The sequence below is a fragment of the Mandrillus leucophaeus genome, unplaced genomic scaffold (assembly GCF_000951045.1).
Source record: "Mandrillus leucophaeus isolate KB7577 unplaced genomic scaffold, Mleu.le_1.0 Scaffold668, whole genome shotgun sequence".
In the NCBI taxonomy this organism is placed as follows: domain Eukaryota; kingdom Metazoa; phylum Chordata; class Mammalia; order Primates; family Cercopithecidae; genus Mandrillus; species Mandrillus leucophaeus.
Window position 1 is genome coordinate 1,593,134 of NW_012107230.1, and position 25,215 is coordinate 1,618,348.

Below are 25,215 nucleotides of genomic sequence, written 5' to 3' on the forward strand. Positions count from 1 at the left end.
AGCACTGAATATGAGTATTGGGGCTTAATAAATATAGCTCCCCGTGGGTGTTGGTAATTCTTCAATATTCATTGATAGTGACAATATTCAGAACTTGAGACAGATTTCCTTTCTCTCTGACTCAAGGGCAGTTTTCCCAGAGCCACACAGAAGGAGAATCCAATCTGTTCAATAGGAAAGACTCATTTGATCCCAGAATAACTTACATTTCCATTTCTATTTGAATTTTTAACAAAAATAGTGGGTCTTCCATAGAGCAAAAATAAAAAGTATGGCAATTTTGCTTCAGAGTTTGCTTTTTCTTAAAATTTTGCTTCCTATATTAACACTATTGAGTGCTTCAGTAACGAGTATGGTGTAATGCTAAAATAGTCTGTTTCTTGCTCTTTGTTATAATTAGCTAAAAGCCTTTTCATAGGCTGCTCATAGATTTTCTGAATTTTTAACAAGGGACTTTGATATGAAAATATAATTTTGTGGCACAGAACTAAAAGTTCTGGTAGAATTTCAACATTTTACGAGTAATTGTTACGGAGGATTGAGCAACTATAATTCTTACAAATGTCTATTTTGCCTGTAGCATTTTCTATTCATCAATAATTCAATTTCAAAATAAAAGACACATTTCAACATCCCAAACGCTATCGGGGAGCCTTTCAGACTGTAAGATTCCTGACTATGGGAGAAGTCTACCAAATAAGGCAGCTAGCTCCAAAAAGTTCTCTAATGTGCTGAGGGATCCTGTTACAGACCGTTTTTCACAATTCTCGAAGGCAAAATAAAATCATATGCTTGGAAATAGTAAGTTTCAGCAAATAGTATAGGCAAAGCTTATGTCTGAGTCCAAGCAGTGGTCTGATCACTGCCAGAACAATACTGCTACATGATGAATCATTAATGATCTCGGAGAGTCATAATGGTCTGTCACTAATGCCCATTAATGATCTCTCTATACCGAGAGTATGAGCTTGATGTTTCTGGCCATTACCTTGGAGACTACTTTAGATATGCCTTAAACTTTCTCTGATATCCTCTCTCTCTGTGTCTGCTCCAAATGTAGACAGCAATTGTCTGGGTAGGACCAGCTTATAAAGAAGCATGGCTTTGTTAAGGAAGTCGTATTCAGGTAAGATTTATTTATGCAATGTTTTTGAAGGACATAGATTTGAATGTTTCTCCTGGACATTGATGACTTTGTAGAAATTAACAAAATTATACCAGGGATCTTTCTGCTGATATCTTTTTCTTTCTGGATGGGACAGGGGTTCTCGATTCCCTTTACTCCGGGATGTTTGACTGTTAAGAATGGATTCTTTTTGCAAAATGCATCATTTTTTTTTTCTAGGAGGAATTTAAAATATTAATTGTTATAAGAAAGTGAATGTGTTTTTCTGACCATTTGAAACTCTATTTGCATTTAGAAAATGGTGGCACTCACTGATTCAAGAGAGATTTCCTACTTCTAGATTTGCATTTACTCTATGCATACAGCACAAAGCATTAATTTTAATTTCTAAAGAAAAAAGAGAATAAGTAATTATAATTGGCTTTTAATGTAGTTTTCTTTTAGCTTAGGGAAAGGAAAGAAAGAGAAGATGACACTTCGCTAAGGGAGGGTGGACACACAATCACCCTTTAATTCTGAGAAACTTATTAGGTGTATCTTCAGGGAAATCACAGAAGATAGGCACTCCATAATGTCTCAGTGAAACTAGGAGAGTATCGGTTCCTCCATGGCGGCAAGGCAGATGCCGCAGATAGCTGATGGAACCAACGCCCAAGAGCTTCCAGCTCACGGAAAGAAAACAAGCTGAGAGAAGGTTGCCGGAGCGACCAGTTTCAAGTCTCTTTAAAAAGAGCAGGACAGGGATTCTTTCGGAGGGTGGAAATCACTCCTCCAGCTACATTTTTAATGGGAAGTTTTGACATATAACTAATAAAAAATGGCATCATTTCTTGGAACACTTTTTGCCAATCTTCATATTGTCTGAATAAAGCCACCTCATGAAGCAAACACTTTCATGGAAAGCCTTTGCACTTTCTTTATCGTTGAACCTGAAAGGATCCCAGAGAACTCTAACCTTGCTAAACGTTTTATTTTGCTAGAACATGTTGTCCAGATGAGTAATTATTCATGGTGATTTTCTGTTTCCTCCAAATCTTTCCCTCTGTCCTGAAACTGCTGAGGAGCATGTGTTTATTCACGTAATTAACTGGGATTAATAGGCTTTCTCTTCTGAGTACTTCACAGGTTCTCCTGAGCTATTGGGAGTTCTCCTAGAGCATCCCCAAATGGAGATTTGGATTGATCTGTCATGTTACATGAGCATTGTTTATCTGATTGGTTTTCATTGGGTTCCCCATAACAATGAGAGAATAGAAAAGCTTATTTGAAAGATTAGTACATCAAGGGCAACATGAGTGATGAAAATCATTACAGAATTTGTGAGATTGGTTCCACACTTAATGTTCTGATTATTTCCACAATTCATGTCTCTAAGAAACCCATTAGAGTTTTCACCTTCCAGGTGGGGGACAGTTTATAATCATTAAAGGAAGGAACTACAGACTATAGGCCTCTTTACTCAGGATACAGTATATATGGCTGAAACAGCTACGCTCATCACTCTGCTTGAAAGTATTTGAGTGAAACACACACATTAATTCTTTGCTGAGTAAGATCTGTGACACAGGAAATTCTCACCAAACAATTATTTTATTGACATGTGAGTCTATGAATTGGAGACTGTCAAATTGCCATCTAAGCTGTTTTGTTAGATTCAAGCACAAACTAACTTTATGCTTACAATAGACTTCTAGGTTGATTGATGAAATGTTATAAATAGACATGTCCCTTTTTAATAAATATATGTTTGTGAGAAACTGAGCCCCTTTGCAGAAATGAATGCAAGCTATGGGACAGATTGGTAATGACTGAAAATGCTGCAGTTGCTCCTCTGAAAGAAATATGAAAGTATCTGATATAGCATAGGCTCTGAGTTCATAATAGAACAATGCAAATGAGATCAGGAGAAAGGATATGCAGCCAAAGAATGGCAAGTCGCAAGAAAGGTCACGTAGTTTATCTCTTAGCCTTCATATGGGAAAACACTTCAACCCTTGTACACAGATGAGACTGTCCCAGCCACCACATCCACAAGCTCGCTGAAGAACTCATTCCAGTAGCTCTCAAGGCAAGAACATCCACCCTAAGTTCTCCATCTCCAGTTAAGTCTGCTGCCTCTCATTTGATCCTCAGGGAAGCTACAGAACAGACAGCAGCTGTGCTCTATGTAACCCTTCCCAGCCCAGAAGCCCTCATGATTATGCTTATTTAAGTTAAGGAACCCTAGTTTCTTTAGTTTACCCTTTCAATCTTGTTTTTAACCTACCTTATTTAGCTCACCCATTTACTTCTCTAAATGTTTTTGTCCTTGTTGTGTTCCCCTCTGCTTGTGCACAACTACTTCAGCTTTTTAAGGTCCTTTCATGTTCTTTTCTAAGTAATTATGAGTTTTTCTATTCAGTGGCTATTCCTACACCTGCCTAGTACTCCATGTATCATATTGACTTAGAGTTTCTCAAATAGCATATAAAGACAGATTTTCTTCTCTCAGGGAAGAAAACAATATATTTACGTATATATATATATATATTTGTGTATATATATAACACAATATATTTGTTAATAATTTCCTTAGCTGTAGGGACTTAGGAAACAATATGTTTACAAATTGTTTTTTATCAACAATTCCCTGTCCATTTTTCAGGGGCTGCAAATGTGTGCTTTCAACTCATTCCAAACATTGAGGCCATTATCACCTGGGCAGTGCCTCAAAGTGCTTTCTCATGATATGCAGTTCCAACTGCCTGGCCCTGGGCTCGTGCTTAGTATATACTCAGTGTTTGTTGAGTAACTGTATGTATTCAAAATGGCTGTATCGACCACTAGAAAATATTTCTTTATATTTTCTTTGGGAAAATGATTAAACGATCTAGCCGATCTTATAAAACAAAGCAAAAATGGCCGTCTTCAATTTGGGTTTTTAGAATGTATAGTGGTAGTCTATATTTGTCTCTTGCCATTTGCCTTAGAAACTGGAGGCTTTGGAATTGAGAAAACTGTTGGAAGTGAAGACATCCAGGGTGGTAGAAAAATTCACCCCAGCAGTTAAGCTCTTGAGAAGGAAGGAGAGTATTCAAAAGGAAGCGAGTGCCTCCTGGGTAGAAAGAGTTCTGTAAGTTCCCCTTGGGATACCAGTCTCATGGGAGAAAAATGACTGTGCCATAACTTTTGTTTTCATTCCAGCAGGGCCACTGGGTATGGCCTAAAAGTTTAGGCATATCTCAATTGGCAGTATAAGTGTCTCTTGTTTTACAAAATACAATTGTTTCTATAAAATTATGTGTAAATCAAATCCCACGTGAAATCCACATGGGATGTGCAGTAAAGAAAGGAGCCTTTTTGTGAGTGTTTCTATAAAGTGAAGACTTATTTTATAATAGACATATTAAAAGGATTACTCTTTAATTTATCCATGTGAAAGTCTGAGTTCTAAAATATCAGAATGAAAACAAGATATCTGCATTCTATTCAGAAGAAATTATTTGACCGAAGCTGGCTAAGCTTATGTATGCTTTAATGTAATAATGCCTCATTTGTGAGAATGTTAAAAATGGTTACATTTAAATCTGCTCACTCTGCTTTGGAAGTTTCTGAATAGCTTGTTGGTGTTTCTTCCTATTTAGCAGCTTTATCTGATATGACATTCTATTATTGCCTTCCAAAATAGAATTTTTAAAAACTTTATCCAAAGGAGCCGTGAATAACTGGCATGGCCACTTACTTATGTAAATAGAGTATACGCATAGCTCCTGGACCCAAAACTCTAATCTGTTACCATGCCAATTCCCTATATTTAGTTCAACACGCCGCTGAAATGTCTAAATATTGGCTCTTTCCCAATGTACTCCATCCTTTACTCTGTTCTTAGAGAATGAAGAGTTATGATACAGGAACTTCGCCTTGCACAATAGAGTAGGTGTTATTTAGGCATATTCCGGGGCTCCAGAGCAGTCGGCCTTGGAGCTGTTTACTAGGACTCTTTCTGTGGTTGGTTATGTGTATGCATCTCTGTGTAAATACAAAACATAAGTGTTCTTTGTAATATTCATTGTTCCACTAATGCTTAACTGCGTAGCTGAATAAGAGAAGATATTTTTCCAGCTCTAATACTAGCTAATAGGATAAAATCTAAATAAAGTCTCGAAATACCACATTCATCATGTCCCTTCCTTAGATCAAACCCTTTACGGGCTTCACTTTGAATGCCAACTAGTGGGAGGCAGTGTTTGATGTCATTCTGTAAGCAAAGCCCACAATAGTCTGGCTCAACATACCTTTCTAGTCTTATCTCCTTCCTTTCCTACAAGAACTACTTCAGCCAATCCAATCGCCTCCTAGAGGAATTTGCCCAATTCATCAATGTATAATCTATGCAGTGCTCTCTCTGTGATGTGCTAGACACCGAGGAAGGTGCCAAGATGAAAGAATCATAGACCCTGCCTCCCAGGAAGGCACAGTCTGACTGCCCAGCTAGCTGATATCAGACACTCTATGATGAATGCTATAACCAAAATAAGAAAAATGCAGCAGAGGACTAGAACTAGGAAAGATGCTTTCTGCCGGCTGGATGTGGGATAGCCTCATCGAGGAGGTATAAATTAACCAGGGACTTAAATGTATGTGAAAGTTTGGTTTGTGTCCTCTGAGATACCTTTCCTCTCCTGCCAACCAAATGAGATTTCTTCCCCTCTAGAACTCTCATAGTACTTACTGGCTAAACCAATCACATGACACTCATCCAAAACTTTCTTACATTGTTTTTACCTTTGTGCTCATGTTCCCCTCTGGATGATTCAATTCCTAGGAGGCAAGGCCCATATTCAACACTTTATTTCCCTAACTACTAATGATAGCACAGAACTACTAATGATAGTAATTACACATGTCATTTATGTGAAAAAAAAAATCCTGGTTAGGTTCTGAGAATTCCTTGACTTAGTTAAACACTGCTATACAGTAGCATACCAAGATAATAAGACAGATGACAAAGCGACTCAAATTTACTACTGCTGACTGGGAACTTCATTCCAAACCTTAATATAGTCTCCTGGGAAACTGCATTGGATTGCATACAAAATGTGAAGACTCCTTTGCCTTCTTTCATTCACTCAACAAATATGCGGTGAGAACCTACAATAGTCCAGGCAGTCTGCTAGCTTCTAGGTATGCAGTACTGAATAGAACATGGAATATATAGTCTAGAAGCAGCTCAAACAGCCTTTTGGTCCTTTTCCCCCAAGTCACATCATAACCCTGTCCTATATAGCTTTTCTAAATTTTTTTTGTCCCCTTGCGCTAAGCAAGTACTATATATCTTAGTACTCCAAAGGAAAACTGAGTCCAAAGACAAAATGTCAGGTTTTCATTCTTTTTTCCCTGTCCATACTATTTCATTCTCTGAGTATGTGATCCACTTGATCCTTGTTAAACAGTCTCTTGGCTCCTCTTCATTAAATAATCTTAAATAACCACCCTACTGGTTAGACTGTGTGATCAAAAAATGAAAACTACCATTTGTTAAGTGTCAACTACAGCCCCTTCCCCAGCTTGTACACTGCACAGGTATAACTCATTCATACAGTAACTGCACAAGGTAGATTCTTGTTTTCCTCATTTTAATACTGAGGGAAACTGAGGCTCAGAGAGGTTACATAACATGACCAAGATTTCTGATTAACGAACACTGGAGCCAGTCTTCGGTTCATGTAATGCCATCCTATCCCAGATATAGTAGATTTTCAGCAAGTTTTGGTTTGTTCGTTGGTCGATTGTTACCATTCTGATTGAAAGGTCTTTATATATTTTAAATTACAATATAAGAGTTTGTTAGTCTTTGGTAGCTGTTAATCTCAGGCATGTGTGTTTATGTTCCTAATAGCAATTACATGAATGCTTTATTCTTAACAGAAACAAAGCTATTATTTTGATGCTTAAACATTCTTTAAACATTTTTACATGAATACATATTGACAATTCACGTGTAAATAACACAAAAAGATTTAGAATCCCAGTTATAGTTTCTGTAAGATGCCCAGTTTCAAAGATCCAACTAAAAATAAGTGTCAGCTCATCTCAATAAAATAAAATAATCTGATTTTATAGACATATGAAAGCTGACTCATAACACTCATAACTCATGAAAATATCCAAAATCACATTTTGAGCATTAGCTTCAATGTTGTCTAACTACATTATTTCTATATGGGAAAATTCTGTATTCTGGGCTGAAAATTCTGCAACCCAGCTGTTCCCAAACTTTAGTGTGTGCCATCAATATCCTCTGTGAAACTGGCTAAAATTGAAGATTTCAAGCTGAGTTGGTTGGAGCCCAAGAATCTACATTTTAATAAGCGCTCCATGTGATTCTGATACAGGAAGACCATCCACATCTCACTCCTGTAAGTATTCTTCTGCACCAGTGACTCACTAGTCTTCATTGTTGTCCTCCCCTCACCCATCCATACACAAGCAGTTGTGTATTGCTTTTAAAGTTTTTTTTCAATTTAAGTGTAATCTATATAAAATAAAGTGCTCAGATGTTAAGTAGTTTTATCAGTATTTTCAAAATACACATATTCGTGCAATTTATTCCTCTTTTAAGATGTAGAATATTTTCATCACCCCAAAAAGCTTCCACATGCCTTTTCCTAGTCAACATTTCTCTGCCACCAGAAGAAACCATTCGACTTACTTCTATCACCATAGGTTCGTTTTTCCTATTTTAGAACTTCATAGAATTGGAAACATTACATTTTGTGCTTTTTCATGTGTCTGGCTACTTTCATCCGGAATAATGTTTGTGAAATTCACCTGTTTTTCTGTGTATATCAGTAAGTCACTACATTTTATTGCTGACTAGTATCCATTGCATGAATATGCCAGTTTGTGTATCTATTCTCTCATTCAGAGATATCTGGATTGTTTCTGGCGTTTAGCTTAAATGAGTAAAGCTGCTATAAACATTTTTTACAAATCTTTTTGTGGAGAAATGCTTTTATTTCTTTTGGACAAAAACCTAGCAGTGAAATTATTGGGTCATAAGGTTGATATAAGTTTAACTTTTTGAGTTACTGCCTAAGAATTTTCCCAAATGGCTGTACCATTTTATATCCCCACCAGTGATGTGTGAGAGTTCTGATTGTTCTTCATAACCATCAGCTTTTAGGGTTGTCAATTATTTTCATTCTATTCATTCTTGCATGTATATGGTAGCATTGCATCTTGGTAATAATTTGCATCTGCCTAATGACTAATGATGTTGAGTACTTTGTCATGTGCTTGTTGGTAATTTATACATATTCTTTAAAGAAGTATTTGTTCAAGTCTTTTGCCAATCTTTATTTTCTTATCTTATTGAGATGTTCACAATAGCTCTTTATTATATTTTTAATGTCTGTAGCATCTCTAGTGATATCTCTACTTCTATTTATTACATTAATGATTCATTTTTTTCTCTCTTTCCTTGGTCTGTCTTGCTAGCAGTTTAAAATTGTATTAATCTTTTCAAAGAACCAACTTTTGGCTTTGGTGATTATCTCCATTTGTTTTCTGTCATTGATTTCCCTTCTCATTCTTATTACTTCTTCCTACTCTTTTGGGTTTAATTTTTTTTTTCATAAGGTGGAAACATAAATCATTTATTTTATAACTTTCTTCTTTTTGAGTGAAGGCATTTGAAGGTACACATTTTCCTATAATAACAGCTTTACATTAACTTCATTGTTTTGATATATTGTACTTTATCATTCAAGTCAACCTATTTTCTAACTTTCTTTTTGAATTTTTTTTACTCATGACTTATTTAGATATATAATGTTTGATTTCTTATTATGGGGGTGGTCTATGTGCATTCTGGATGTAAATTCCAAACTTGATATTTGGCAGTCAGATAACATTCTGTTTGATTTCTTATGAATGCATTTAAATTTGGGTTGTGGCTCAGCTTATGGTTTACTTGGTGACTATTTCATGTGAATTAATGTGTTATTTGCTGTTGGTCAGTTCTATAAGTTTATATCAGGTCAAATTGATTGACAGTGTTTTTCAATTCTTCTATATTCTGACTTTGAATACAATTTCTGTCAATTCTTGAAAGATGCATATTACAACTCCCAACTATGATTATGGATTTACCTATGTTTTCTTTTAGTGTTATCAATTTTTTGCTTCAAGTATGTAGTGCCTTTGTTAGTAGGTATACACATGTATAGGAATTTGTGTATTATTTATTAATTGACCATTTTATAATTATGACATTTCCCCCATTATCTCTGATAATATTCTTCACCATGAAGTCCACCTTATCTAATAGTTATACAGTCACAATCTTTGTTAGGATTAGTGTTTGCAATGTGTATGTTTTCTATCTTTTGACTGTTATTCTTTATGTTTAATGTCTGTTTCCTGTAAGCAATATGTAATTGAGTCTCTCTTCTTCTAGCTCCCAAATTCTTTTATTTTGTTTTTTAGTCAATTTTATTGTAATGGTTCATGTGTTTGGATATAAATCTTCCATTTTAGTATTTGAGTTCTATTTGTCCCATCTTCTCTGTGTCCCTCTGTTTTTCTTTTTAAATGTTTCGGGGGTGAATCAAATAACTTTTACATTACATTATTTTTATTCTTTTTAGCATTTCTCAAGGTTACAATATGCATCTTTAAATTATCTCTGCTACTTTCAAAACATATTGTATTACTTCACAAGCAAGGTAAGACATTTACAACATTATTCTTCCAATTTTCTTACAACCTTCATGATTGTTTTCTCATATTTTATTCTATATGTGCTATAAACCTCTCATTATAATTCTACTATTTTTTCATAGCAGTCAATACACATTGATGTAATTTCTATATACATGCACACATTATTTTTAAAATAAAGATCTTTAATATTTTACCAATTTATTTACTCTTGGTGTTTTTCATTTCTTCCTGCAGGATTGGATTTTTATATGATATAATTTTCCTTCATTATAAAGAACAGTTTTTGTTCATTTATTTTAGTGTATACCTGCTGGAGAAAAATTCTTTGTTTCTTTTCTTCTGAAAACTTATTTATTTTACCTTTATCTCTGAAACATATTTTTGCTGGATATGTAAGTCAAGTTTGGCAGATTTTATTTTTCTTTCAGCACTTTAAAGATGAGATATTTCATTGTCTTCTGTCCCTCATTGTTTTGGTCAGAAGTTATATTTCTCTCTTATTGTAGTCCCACTGTAGGTAGTGTTTCTGTTTTCTCTGCCTGCTTCCAAGATTTTCTCATTATCTTTGGTTTTTAGCAGTTTGACTATGATATGTTTAGCTGTTTTTTGTTTGTTTTATTAGTCTTGTTTGATATTCTCTGATATTCTTAGATATATAAGATGTTATCTTTCATTAATTTTGAAAAATTCTTGGCCATTATCCCCTCACATACTTCTGCTTGATTCTCTCTTCTCCTGAGACTCCAAATTACTCATCTGCCAGATGGTTTGCTATTGTCCCACAGATATCACACACTGTTCCATTTTTTTTAACTGTTTTATTTCTTTCGTTGCATTTGGATACTTTGTTTCCAAAGTATCCAAATCACAAATTCCTTTCTCTACTATATTCAGTCAACTGATTAGCCCTTAAAAAGAATTCATCTCTGACATTCTACATTTTATTTCTAGCTTTTCAATTTTTTCTCTATTTGTACTTTCCATCGCAATACATAAATTATACATTTATTCAAGTGTGTTATTTGCTTTTCTCACTAGACCTTTTAAAATATGTATCATAGTTATTTTATAGTCCTGTTTGATAATCCCATAACCTGGGCCATCCCAGACTCAGATCTATCATTTGAGTATGTTTCATATATTCTTCCTTTTTTTCTAAGTCTTTTCTTGTTTATCTAATTTCTATCTGAAGGCAAATCACTATGTGTAAAAGAACAGAAACTGAGGTAAATTATGTCAATGTCCAAAAATAAGAATACTTTTTCTTCTATTAGGTCATTAGTATTTTGTTTGGGATCAATCTACTCTTAGATTGATCTGGATCTGAGCTTTAGTGACATTCAGTTCACCACAGACTTTACCTTATTTAAGAGCGGGATCACCATCTTATCTACAGCAATGCTTTAGCTATGAGTACCTGGATGGTTTGTCTCTGTTCTCTTAACACCATTCTTCTACAAGCTCTGTGTTCCATAACACAGGCAGGAGGGTGCGTTCTCTCTTATATTTTTTACCCTTCACAACCGTAGAGGGTCAATGGTGTCTCTCAGATGTTATTCCTAGCCTTCCTGTACCATGCACCTAGGACTGGGAGAGGAGGTCTCTCTCAGCCCTCATTCCCCTCTCCCAATAGTAGATGGTCACTATTTCCTACTCATTGTAAAGCCTAGAGTGTGGGAGGGTTTTAACTCATACTTTCTGAAATGTGTTTACTAGCATATATTAGACTTGTGCCTGAGTACCATGATCGCAAAAGTATGCGAACTCAATATAATGTAAATAAAATATCCACCAGTCACATAATATTCCAGAACTCTGTGCATACTTGACTAAGCAATAATTACACATATTGCCTGGTTAAACCCAGTCTCCAATTTGGATACCAGAGTTTGTTCTTGGTACATTTTAAATGAAAATAGTCTTTAAAGATTCAAGGGGCAATGGCTCCAGGGATGGAGTACTCAAGGAATGGGAGATACTCCCCAGTTACATCTAGAGGAGAGATGGCTTCCACTCTGAAACTTTGGATAACCAGGAGTTATAACCCACAGAGCCAAAACAAGAAAGTTGCAAAAATTGTATCACTTAGAGTGGAATATGATCAAATAAGCCATTCCATGATGGATTATGGTTCATAAAAGGCTTTGATCTAATATAAATGTATTTATATTTTGCTGCATGTAAGGCCCCTCATCAGAGTATTAATTCACGCATTTTTCTTTAGTTTTTGCTAAGTTTGACTTTGGAAAGGATCATATAATATGAAAATACTGGATGAATAAAAGTCACTGTTAACATATAAGTTTTCCCATCTGTCTTCTTTTTCATATCTATTGTTACGACCTTTTGAACTTGGGAGACGTTTTTTGCACACAATCGAAATAAGGAGTTACATGAAAGTAATGTCCAAAGATGAAAGCATAAAATTGCAGAACGTATATGTTTTCCCATCTCTTTATTGTTCATGTTCACCATAATGCTTTGGGGAACATTCTGTATGGGCTATACTCTCAAACATCTAATTGAAAGACAAGAAAATACTAATCATTAGCCTAGTTCCCCGTTTTTCCTAGGTACATTTCCTTAGTAGAGTACAAAGAATGTATTAGCTTCACATTGATATCCTATGTATTTCTAGGGTAAATCTAGAACTCTTCTCCCATATAATTAAATAGGGTGGATTTGTTCCACAGTTATTTTCTCTATGCATCTCATTGTATTTCATCGTGTAGAAAGTAATGTGATTATGGGCTTTAGTCAGAATGTTATTTTGTTCACTTAAGATTCATTCTCAGGAAGGTTGAACAAATTTGAATTTCATATGATAGCTTTCTTTATGTGCTTCAGTAACTCTCTCCCTTTATATAAGAGAAAATCTTCTTGTTGAAGAGATCTACAGATCTCCCCGGTGCCTGTGGGGCCTGAACTAGCAGCAGGGCGGGGGCTTCAGTGAAGGCTACTGCTTCCTGTGCCTCATTAATAGGGGTGCTATGCATATTTCCCAGGGAGAGTGTTGGTGTTGTAGTTACTAACCCTTTTAGATATTTGATACCGAGTAAAATTTGCCTAATTTCCTAAAGCCTCTGAGTTTTTAAAAAAATGAATCTTACTCCTTTTCTTTATGTGATATCGAGCAAGTTCCTTAGTCTTTCTGAGCATCACTTTCCATATCAGAAAAAATTGAGATACACATAATACCTACTTTGAAGGATTATTGTAATGATTACAGATATGGTTTATAATGAGCTTGGTACTTGGTAGGCACTTACCAAATATGAGCTGTCATTATGGCAGCAAAGCAGAGTGTTAAAAGTAGGGACTCCAGATCCAGACTGTGACCAAATCCTGGTTCTGATATGTACTAGCCGCTATTTGGGCAAATTGCTTAACCTCCCTACCTCTCAGTTTTATCATCCAAAAGTTAGGAGTAATAACAGTACCTACCTCATCAGTAGGATTAGGTTAATTAATACATGTGTAAGACCCGTGTTTGGTGCATAGAGTAAGTGCAATATAAGTATTTGCTGTTATTCTTCTCCATTTCAGACAGCCCATACTAGGGCAAGTTGAGGAGATGGAAGACCATTAGAGGTCTTAACTGAGTATCAGTCATCTCAGTTGGTCTACAGTAGATAAGAGATTATGACTTTTTGTCAAAATGTATGTGCAGATAAAGCTGTCTTTAATAGTATATGTATATCAACAAGAAGAATAACAAATGCAGCAATTACAATGTATTAAGTGTGTACTACAAGTGAAGCACATGCTAAACTCTTCACAAATATTAACCATTTAGTTCTCCCAGTTACCCTAGGAGGTAGACACTACAGTTATTTAAATTTCACAACAGAAAATATTGAAGATCAGAGAGGTTAAATAGCATTCTAAAGTCACATATCTAGTGTGCCACTGGATTGAGATTCACAATTAAGCTTCCTAGTGATAACGCCCATGCTCTTAACCACTCTGCCATATAGTCCACTGTCTTCTGCACTAAGTGGGAAGCTTACCCCAGGGCTTCAGGATTCCTGTGCTGCATGATTTTTGTTGTTGTTGTTGTTCAGTTTGATGTAGCAACTGAAAACCCTCATGACTATTGTCTTTTTGATTCGTGGTGGACTAATTAAATTCAAAGAACTTTCATGTCCATGGGCCTTGGAGGTCATATAACCTAGATCGGTCATTTTATCGGTGTGGAAGTAGATGCCCAGAGTATAGATGGAGCTTTCCTGAAGTTTAAGACTAGTTGGTAGGAAAACTGGTACTCAAATCCCAGGATGTTTGTTTCCATCATTCCACCAAGCATGTAGTTTGAAAAATGGCAATGACAATGCAACTTGTATACAGCTCAATGCTGTTTCTAGTTATGTGCAAACCCATAACAAATGTTACCTTATTATAATGTTGGACAAGCCAAGGGGAGAAGGTTCATGTGTTACAAAGAGAATGGTCAACAGCATCAAACACTGCTGAAAGGTTGTATAAAGTAATGACAGCGAACAAGGCATTGGATAGGACAGTAAGAAGGTTACCGATCACTTTAGTAACAGTAGTTTTAGTGATATGGTGAAAGTAAAGAATGAATGAGGACTTATAGTCAATATGTTGAACTAATGTATTGCTTGTCACTACCTATTCTACAGAAACACAGAAATAGTGAGTAAAATATTACTGTAAGTCTTTGACAATATGCAAGAGAATTCAAAAGCAAAAAAAGGAAACTCTGTAGGTGATAGAAATTAAGAAACAATTCAAAGCCAAAGCAAATTACAGCAGTTGAAGTTAAATGGCCATCAAGTGTAGCAGAAGTGGGTATATACCCTGGGACTGAAGTTGAAGCTACAGCCCGATACAGAGCCCTGAATGTACTGCACAACCCCAGGAGCCAATGAGTCCAATTCAGTTCATGACAAATCAGGGCCCAAGGCCTGGGGACACAGAATGTAAGTGGGGACACAGCCCATTCTGGGCTGAGAATATAAAATATTGGAACCCACATCTGAACTCATCCTATGAATCTGTACTGGGAAATTAAAATAAAAACTGATCTGTAATCAGTGAAACCCATAGAGTGCTGGCAGAGAAAAACACGAAACTATTGAGGTAGGTAACTCTACTCTCCAGGGTTCATGTGGTATTTTACAGAGAACAACTCTCCTGTGGAATGTAAGCACACAGTCGAATTTACAGAGCAAGAAGAGGAATAAAACAGTATGGAAGACTCAGCAGTGACAGTAACCAGAGTAATTCAGACTCCAGAAATAAGGCAGTATGAAAGAGGCTTTAACATACGTGCATAAGTGTCATCAAAATGTTCAGTAAGATAAAGGAATAAAATTCAGAAGATATGATCAGAACATCATGAAAAAATAGCAGACATCTTATCAAACACGAAACAGAAAATGTAAATATGTATATGTATTTAATATATGTGTATATATATTATATATATAACATTTGTGTATATATCTAATTTTATGTCATTCATAAAATATTATTGTATAATATATAATATAGTATTTCTATCAATGAAATAAAAACAAAATCAACAGAGAAATCCAGCTAAAGAGGGGATCAGTGAAGCACCCAGATTTGGCAAAGAAAGACATAGAGATGAAACTAGGAAAGGGAAGTAAGGAATCATGAGGGAGAGACTAAATAAAATGAATATTGTATCTATTATTTCTGTGTTTTGTGGAAGAATAGGTAGGATGCACCTAACAGAAGTTTCAGTAGAACAATAGAGATTTAAAGAGAGGCAATAAGTAAAGAGTTGATAGCTAAATTTCCAGAATTGAAGCACAGCAATAGAAAAACTGAGTAAGCACAATTGAAGAGGAATACAGTGAGCAGGGAAATTTTCAATATGTTTTCAATATATTCAAATATCAACCAAATCCTAGTTGTTTCGCTCCTTGTAGGAATATTGAAATCTATATAGATGAATTACTGGCATTACCTGGCTTGGACAACCTTTCCACACAATCTTTAATTTGTTAGCTTAAAGTTTTATCATTATAAAATTATTTATTGACTGCCCATGTGAAAAATCTCTGGTCTCCAACTTCACTCCAGTTATATCAGGAGAACGGCTGACTTACCATGGCGTACATTTTTATTGGCATCTTTCTAAACGGATTACTTCTACTGGTGCCGGTCAGAAATCAGTAACAACTGTATACTTGGACATCAATGTTGACAATACGTGCTGAATGCGATCAGCAGGAAAAAGAAGACAATCTTTTATAAGCAAGGAATAAAAACTTACAAATGTTCATCAGAATATCCACATAGCACAGTCGATTTCCCCCAATCCCCAATGGTTGATGTTCAAAGTGTAGGGATATAAAAATCTAAAGGTTTTGCAAGTTCTTTAAGCTGAGGGAAAGTAATATGGCCTAGTAAAAAGAATATAGTACCAGGAGTCAGTCGAAATCCAGGTTTGAAGTCTGGCTTTACCTAATTTCGTTCCCCAACTTCTGAACTTCTTCCCATCCTCCCACATTCATCTTCAGTGACAGGTTTTGTTTCCTGAAGCTGGACTCAATTCCTGCCTTCCTGCCCTCCTGCCCACAGAGTTAGCTGTGCCCTCTTTGGGCTCTGAAAACACTGGATATTTAGTATCATTCTTAAAGTGCTTGTCGCACTTCTGTTTTAGTTAACTATTTACTTCTCTTTCTCCTCCACTTGAGGCCAGGGGCAGTCACTGGAGAGGCAGTAGAGTCGTTTTTTTAAAACATGAGATATAAAGTCAGTATGCATGGATTCAAATTCTGACTCCACCACTCCCTACACTAATGAATGCATTACCCTTTCTTCATCTCAGCTTGTTAATCTGTAAAATGGGGATAAGTTCATAAGGTTATTTTAAGTATTAAAAGAGCAAACAAAGATAAAGTACAGTAAGTCCTCGCTTAAATGTCATAAATAGGTTCTTGGAAACTGCAACTTTAAGTGAAATGACACACAGAATGTCTTCAAATCATGTCATTTCCTTCAATATTTCCTCATAATGTTGATGAGAAAAAAATTTGGTTTCGTTATGTCATTTCGCTTAAAATTGCAGTTTTCAAGAACATATCAATGCCACTAAGTAATGATTTATTGTACTTTGAATAGTGCCTGGAGTAGAGTTGGTGCTCAATACATTAGAGCTATTAGTATTTTTGTATCCTTCAGGTCTTAGCTCAGTACTTGGCAAATAGTTCTCAGTAAATTTTGAATGAATAAATTAATGAATGAACAAATGAACAAATGGCCCAAGCCAAATGTATTTAACTTCTCTTGCCTCAGATCTCTTCTCTAAAATGAAATCTTTAGGTGAGCATCAAGGCTCCTGTTAGGAAATCAGTGTCTAAAATTGCTTGAGGACTTCGGTGGTTGCAAGAAAAGTTACTAAATAAGTTCAGTCAGTTGACTGTACTTTTAACTGTTTGTCAGAAGGGAAAAGATAGAGCAAATTAGCTAGAATAGATATTGGAGAAACTCCTAATTACAAAAGGATAGTCATGGGCTTCCTAGTATGGAAGTGAATACACTGTGTATAATATTTTTCTCTCTTTTGGCTGAACTCAAGCTTCCTGTAGCTAAAAACAGATGGCACAAAAAAGCTTACAGTGTGGAAAGCCAGTTTTTCCTATATGAAAAGAACTGAGTGTTTGGAGTGCTTTAACTTCTTGTCTCTGCTAAGTAGTGATGGAGAGAAAGGCCGGGAAGTGAAGTGTCCTTTGGGTCTCATAGCATTCCAAAGTCCCAGATTACCTGAGTCAAAACAGGTTCCAGTGTCAAACTATTTCTTCGGCTAGGAAACATAGAATAACATTAAGTAGTGATTTATAATCCTATAATTTTCATGAGAAAGTTAGCAATGTTTTCTTTAAATATTGCTGTAAGAAGTTATTGAGTGTTGTGAACTGTGCTTATAACTAGAAATAGATCATATGTATTATTTTTATTTCATAATTCAGTTTTGTTAAAGAAAAAAAACTGATTAGAAAATCCTGCTATATTTCATCTTGTTCAGTCCCCTAAGCAAAAAGATAGTCACATCCAGGCACCACTGTTGAGCAACCCAAATTCCAGGCCCACTACCAATGAGGAAAGAAGTAGTATTTAAAGGTCTGGCCTTGTACACATAAATTGTACTTTTTGGCTAAGGATCCTTAGTTTAAATACTTGCACTTCCACTTATGTACTAGCCAGGAAACCATAGTCATATCACTTAGTCTTTCTAGGCTTCACTTTCCTCACCTTTGCAACAGCAATAATGATAATACGTACCTTACATGTTGTTGTAAGGATTAAAGGGAATAAGGTTATAGCACTTAACAAGTTGCTTGTCCAGTTGTACCCATAGTATTTATTGAGTGTTATCACCATTTCCAACCCTAGTTTTGGGAAAAACAAATCTAAAGCAGGGGGGAGAGCTTAAAAATCATCTAGAGCATCTGCACAGTTCTCAGGTGGGTTATTAACCTGTCTTTCACCTCCTCAGAATATGGAGGATAGTATTTTCTCTGAATATACCAGGTTCTTCTGCCCAAATCTTGGTCCGTGTCTGAAAAGAGTTGTGTTAAGACTCTTAATCCTGAGGGAACACTAAAGTATGTTCCCATTACCTCTGTGTTGCTTTAAAAAATATAAATTCTTGATAGGAAATTGCGGCAAACAGTGCCATTGGCAAGTAGGAAATCCACCAGTGTTCCTTAATGCTGGTTGTGAATCTTGCCTCCATATGCTAAATAATAACAGACACTAGATCATTTGCCCACACTGCATTCCTCTCCTCAAATCCTGAGTTTAGGTCAAACCTTCCAGTAACTTTATTTCCTGAATTGGCTGAAATCCAGAAAAATTAGGTTGTCTGTTTTTGCCTCAAATCCTCCATCATTTTTTCCCCTAGCTTTTCATTTAGATTACCTAGTTCACTGGGCAAGAAATGAACCCAGTGTTACAGATACTTTGTCTCTGATTCTTGTACATTTTTAGGCTGCCATAAATGTCTCACCAGAGAAACACCTCATTTATGTTTGTTAGCCATCGCTTAGTTCATAAGCCATCGCTTAGTTCATAAAATAGAAATTGTTCCTTCAAGATCTTCAAATATTATTGAGTAAAACAGAATCAAAATCACTCAGAGAACCTGATGCTTTTCTTGGCTCTAGACACTCTGTCACCACTGAAGCAACCCATTTGATTAACAATATATTTATTGTGTCTACAAAGTGTTATCTGCAAGTTGGATGAGAGAAACTTTAGGAAATGAATGTGACTGCCTTGATCCACATGCTCCAGGTTCATCCAGTATGATCTTCCAATCAGCTTTGTGCTTTGGTTCACACCTGTAATTTCCAGCACTTTGGGAGGCCAAGGCGGGAGGATCACTTGAAGCCACGAGATAGATAGAGACAAGCGTGGGCAACAAAGAAAGACCTTAGCTTTAGAAAACAAAAGTAGTTAAATGTGGTGGCATGTGCCCATAGTCGCAGCTACTTGGGGACTGAGGTGGGACATGGCTTGAGCCCAGGAGTTAGAGGTTACAGTGAGCTGATCATGCCACTGCACTCCTGACTGGGTGACAGAGAGACCAGGTCTCAAAAAAACAAAACAAACAAACAAAAACAACAACAAAAGCACTAGCAATCCCCATGCCCTATCAGAGGGAACCTTTGCCTTCTCATAATGGTGTCACTGCCCCTTTCCACTTTCCCTGTGACTGCTTCTCGGTGGCAGGTCATGGTTATGCAAATAGTAGTGTCGTTTTTATGACAGCATGATAGTCTTAATGGAAATCAACCCACATACCCACCTAGATAGAAAAGGTTTTTGTTGTATTCATAAAAGCTTTTATAGAAGAAAAATCAGCAATCAATTATAGTATTTCACAACCCTCTCTGAAAAGAATGTTTTCCTTGTACCAAACTTAAATCCCCACATATTAAAGCTTAAGCTCATTTCCTTGTGTTCTCTCCTCAAGATGAAGAGAGAAACCTCCACCCCAGAAAGCTGCTATTTCTCCCCAGGTTTTCTTGATTAAATGGCCAAGCAGGTAATCAGAGGCCTTGAACTCTCGATGTTGCAGCTGCCATGGCTAATTAAATGGTGAAGTGCTGAATTCACGGACATGATTAATACCATCAGGGTGTTTTATGGCTTTAATGTTCATAAATTATGACTGAACAATGAAACTTTTATGTGGGTGATAGGATTTTTCTTCTTAAGGATCAGAATTAATCAGTGTTTTCTCAATTGATTTTAAATATAAATCAAAGGTAGCTTCAGTAAATTCTATAGCTTAAGTATTTAGAGAATGATCTCAGAGACAGGACATAATGAAGACCAAGCCACCATCCTAGTGTGATGCAAGCCTAAGGTCTTGTGGATTTTCATTCTAAACGCAATTCAGGAGGGCCAATCAGTTTCTAAACGGATGGTTCTGGAGACCTTTGTTTCTGAAGTATAACTCCCGTAAATGATCTAATCTTTGCCAGCTAAGATATGTGTCAGGGCATGTCACAGAATATAGTAGTCACTCTTTCTTTACTTGGAATTCTAGTGTGACACTAACAAGATTTCCTTACATTGCATTTTTCTTCCTGGAGTTAAGTGTCAAGAGTCTATTTCTTTTCTTCCTTTCTTTTTTCTTTATTTTATTTCATTTTATTTTATTTTAGAGGCAGGGTCTTACTCTGTCACCTAGGCTGAAACGCAGTGGCAGGATCATAGCTTGTTGCAGCCTGGAACTCCAGGGCTCAAGGGATCTTCTGCCTCAGCTTCTCAAAATGCTGGGATTACAGGTGTGAGCCACTGTGCCTGACTGGCTGAAAAGAGCCTATTCTGTTAGCTTTTCTCTAATCTCCTCATTTGTATTTCCATCCAGTTGTTTCTCTGTGCCTTTGTAGATAGACCACAAAATGTGGTACTTGGCTACCTCATCTCTTAAACACTCCCTCTGCTGCCTTACTTAGTGAATGGGGAGATCCCAGTGTTACTCGACCTTGGTGCATTTGAATCTGCCAACGTTTCCTTTCTTTGAGCTCATCAGCAGTCCTTGACCTGGTAACTTGCCACTCACATATTTTGGTGAACTGTCAGTGTAGAAGGAGAACAAACTGGCAAGTGATTCTGAGTGAGCTTCTCTTCACATAAGAAGGGCGTTTGAAACCTCTCATTTTCAGAATTGCAGAAAGACAGTCAATTCCTTTCTGCTCAGAATGGACTGAGGCTGCTCCCCATTAGGCTGTCTGAGTTCTCTCATTTTTACTCATCACAGTCACATCTGTTTGGGTTTCTGTCTCTCTCCTGGAGGTGCCTCTTGAGAGCAGGTCCCCTCAGCTTCCTTACAGCTCCTCTGAGGCCTGCCAAACGAGATTGGCAGAGAACGATCAGCATTCTATGCCCAGATAACTCACATAACTCTCTCTGAAAAGAATGCTAAAACCTAGTTCTCAAGTGAACCCACGAGGAGTGGAATCAAAGGGACTTTTGCATTTTTCCTTGGAATCCAATTTAGAATTGATGTTCTCATGGGGTGGGAAGAGAACAGAGAGATGGGAAGTATGAAGAGGGGAAGATAAAGAAGTAGGAACAGGAACATATGGGAAAAATAATCAGAGGCTCCCAGAGCCAAAAGGACTTTAAGGAACATATCATCTGGAGGTTTCCAAACATTTTGTTTTTAGTACCAGAATCTTTTCATTTTTATTTTTTACATAAGAAATCATACGATGCGCTCCACTATATAAAACAGATGAGAAATAGAAATAAACAGTTGAATGAAAAGAGTTAAAATAGATGAAATCTACTGTTGAAACATTGGCGAGGGAACTGTTATTACTTTTCATTACTTTTAGAGTGCTGAAGAATACAAAGTGAAAACTGCCAATCTTGTCTAAGCATTACTTTAAAGACGGGAAAACTGAGGTCTGTAATATGGAGAAATGACATACTCAAGGTCACACAGCCAATTAGTGGCAGAGATAGGATTAAAACATATGTTTCCAGCCTGCCAGGCTAGAACTCTTTAGGAGTTGAGTTAGAAAAAGAAGCTAAGAATGCTTTCTTTCTGAATATGGTCCAAAAAAGAGGTTGGTGGACAATGCAATGGGAGAGAGGACACCTGGGAGAAACAAAGAATAGACCCTACATTAGAATAGAGCACAGAAGAGTTTGAACCACCAGGGATAAGCAGAGATCATTGACATTTACAAATATGAAGGAGATCCAGGAAGTTCCATGGCAAGGGCACAATGTGAACTGCTAGGAACAAATCAAAACAGGAGAAAAAGGGATTTGTAAATAGGTGTCAAAAGAGAATTCTTTATTACTTCCCCTACACAAATGTCATACTATTGGCCCAGGAAGGCAGTGGGACAGCAAAGAAAAGCAAAATATGCTTCTCTAGGATTGGCTGCAATTCTTTCATTATACTTTCTCAAGATACATGTGACTTTGGCATAGTTTCCTGTTGGAGATTTGAAAGTAATATTCACATCCGTCTCTGAAATTTTAAGCACCTGGGAAATAGACATGAGAGTTAGGAAAACACGAACATATCTGCTTGTGTGTGTGTGTGTGTGTGTGTGTGTGTGTGTGGTGGCCTGATCTCGGCTCACTGCAACCTCTGCCTCCCGAGTTCAAGCAATTCTCACGCCTCAGGCTCCTGAGAAGCTGGGACTACAGGCAAGCGCCATCATGCCTGGCTAGTTTTGTATTTTTAGTAGAGACAGGTTTTCACCATGTTGGCCAGGCTGGTCTCAAACTCCTGACCTCAGGTGATCTGCTCACCTCAGCCTCCAAAAATTCTGGGATAACAGGTGTGAGCCACTACGCCTGGCCAATATCTGCATTATGAATGGTTAAGTTCATTGAGCAATATGATTTGGATCCAATTTCAAAATGGTTTTCTTTCACTTTCTGCCCCAGATTGAATTTACCCTCTGGTCACAGGCCTTTGTGAGTTCTCTTATTAGAAGAGAGGGGAGAATGAATGAGGTCTGTAGGCAGACAGATCACAGAGAGATGCCCCCTTCTCAAGTCTCATTGATAATGTGCCATGCATTTTCCTGTTCATGAAGACAAAAGATTCAAGGGGGGCAGGGTATAAAAAGACAGAAATACCTTTTGTGGGTTGGCAGGAACATGTGATGGAGGGAGAGTCTGGTTCCCCCTCCCCTATACTCTTCATTTTTCAATATTATACAATTTAATCAGGGAGAGAAGGATTAGAGCAAGAAAGACATCTACAAACATGTGTAGAATCACCTGGTTATCAGCTTTGGCCCAGTGGTTCCATGAGCTCATGTGGAGTAGACAGGAGTTAGAACCAAAAGGATGTATTTACAGTTTGTGTTTGCAAATTTGTAATAAATGCCCCCGCCATTCTTATTATAAATTCCTGAAGTCTTCTCTGAGTCTGTTTACCTCTAATACGTACCACAGAGTGGCCACATCAATAATTCTACAGGCATCCTGAAAATACCTTATCAGTGGTATTGGCAGAAGCAAACAGTGAGAGCTATCTGAGAGAAGTGGTGGAAAAAGGGTGTGGGAAAGCCCTTATGATTTTCTCAATACCATCTCTCCTTCTAAGGTCTATCCCCTTCCTGAATCAGAACTTCATCCTTCTTTAGCTTTTGCATGCCTGCTCTAGGTCAGGATCCCGAGACAGAAATGAGAGTAGGAACAAAAGGCCCTTGGGGTTGGTGCTCAGCAAAAGGTAAAAACATGAAGAGAATAGCAGAGACCTTGTACCTGTTCATCACCCACCCCAAATATTTGGGCCCGATCAAAGCTTCTCCTGACCCCTCTTTATGTAAGATATTTCCCTTCATGGTATCTGGAATTTAAACAACAATCACATACATTTTGAACTAGGAAGTAGCCTCCTGCTCTTCAGAATCAGTATCAGTCATTCATTCATCAGGGATTTATTTTTCCCCATGAATCAAAGTTTAAAGAAGTGGATACTTGAATAGACTTGAGGTGTTAAAACTCTCGTCTACCTTGTCCTCCCTTTTCATTTGGGAAAGCCAAAAGCACAAAACAGTAGGTAGAAAATGTCAGACCCTTTGGCATCGTTCTCCTGTAGCTATCAGTCTCAGCCCACTGCAACCTTTTCCCCAGTCTACCTTGCAGACACACAGTGGTGCTTCTGATGGAGCAAGAGACATTTCAAGATTGGGGAGAAGTGGAAGGAGGGGTAGCAACAGCTTCCCCTGTGAAGCAATGGAATCTACATACAGAAGGGTCCGGTGATTCAGCTCTTACGTTCTAGGAAGCCTGAAAGCATTTCAGTGTTGCTGAGTCCGAGCGTGTTTGCTGGACGGTCAGGCAAGGAAAAAAGGGCTGGGGTCTGAAGATAAGGCTGAGCATCTGGTTTTGCATCTACATTAGTTCTGAGAAGAGGTGATGGGGGTGCCATGCGGGAGTTCAGTAAAGACGGTGTAGGGCTGCCAGGTAGTACAGCTGCTCTATTTTGCTTCCTATTTGGCCTCAGAAATCAAGTAAAATAGTCAAATAATTGTGTGTGTTTGAAGGTAGGGATGTAGATAGGCCATTTCTCTTCGCTGCATTTCTGGCCTCAAAACCTCTTCTTTCTTTTCCTCCAGAATAAAATATAACGCAGGGAGAGGACAGAACTTGTTCATAGAGTGAGGCCAGCGACAAGCCAGACTGGTTCCTGAATTGGAGGGAGGAAGGCTGCCTGACTTTGGAGGAGCAGAAAACATTAAGTTAGGAGATGAGAGATGGGCCACGGCTTCAATAGAGAGGTTCGACTCTGCATTTCCCAAACACGTAGTGCTTATGGTACACGACCCAAGCTCTCTGCTTGAATCCCAAATCTGAGCGGACAGATAAGGGGGCGTAGAAGAAAAACAGGTTTTGGACCCTACAAATTGGCTTGAAATGAAAAGTCAGCAAAAACCACTGGGTGGCAGCGTGGTGTGCGGGCGCAGCTCTGCAGTGCCTGCTTCTGCTGCTGCCGCTGGGGCTGAACCCGTCTGGGGACTCTGGCCTCCTCTCCTGAATGGCTACAAGTGTCGCCAAGCAAAATACCTCCGCGCGGGTGTGTGAGGGTTCTCCGGGTTGTTGGTGGGTCCAAGCCTGAGGCAGGGATCTGGCGAACTTCTGAGGGGCTCCAGCCCGAGCACAATCTGGTCAGCTCAAACACTAAGGAAACACCCCCACCACGCCATCCCCCAATGCCAAGCAAACCCCCGCTCCGTCAGCCCAACTACCTCATCCCGGTTCCTCCTCCATCACTGTTTCCTCCCGAAGCTCCTTTCGGGAAAAGGAGGGGAGGAGGATTTGGACGATGGGGCAGTGCGGAAGCCCCTACAGGTGTTAGCCGGCACCGCCTGCCGGGGACTTGGGGGGTGGGG

General features: G+C 37.7%; 1 protein-coding gene and 1 long non-coding RNA gene across 5 annotated transcripts in view; one reads left to right on the forward strand and one right to left on the reverse strand.

The window, feature by feature from the left end:
- Window positions 1-25,215, forward strand: part of FGF13 (fibroblast growth factor 13) — a 581,422-nt gene that overhangs the window by 478,034 nt on the left and 78,173 nt on the right. The window contains exon 1 of one of the 4 annotated variants that reach the window (XM_012001634.1): window positions 1,015-1,126. The exons of the other annotated variants lie outside the window; for them this stretch is intronic. Coding sequence (XP_011857024.1) covers window positions 1,099-1,126 — 28 coding nt within the window. The 5' untranslated portion in view covers window positions 1,015-1,098. Of the gene's footprint in view, window positions 1-1,014; window positions 1,127-25,215 lie in introns of those variants that run through there. 4 annotated transcript variants of the gene reach the window in all.
- On the reverse strand, window positions 20,496-25,088 carry LOC105554961. The gene is made up of 3 exons (XR_001008410.1): window positions 24,890-25,088; window positions 22,262-22,347; window positions 20,496-21,189 (listed from the first exon to the last, which is right to left on the reverse strand). It is a non-coding gene; the product is annotated as an uncharacterized LOC105554961 (long non-coding RNA).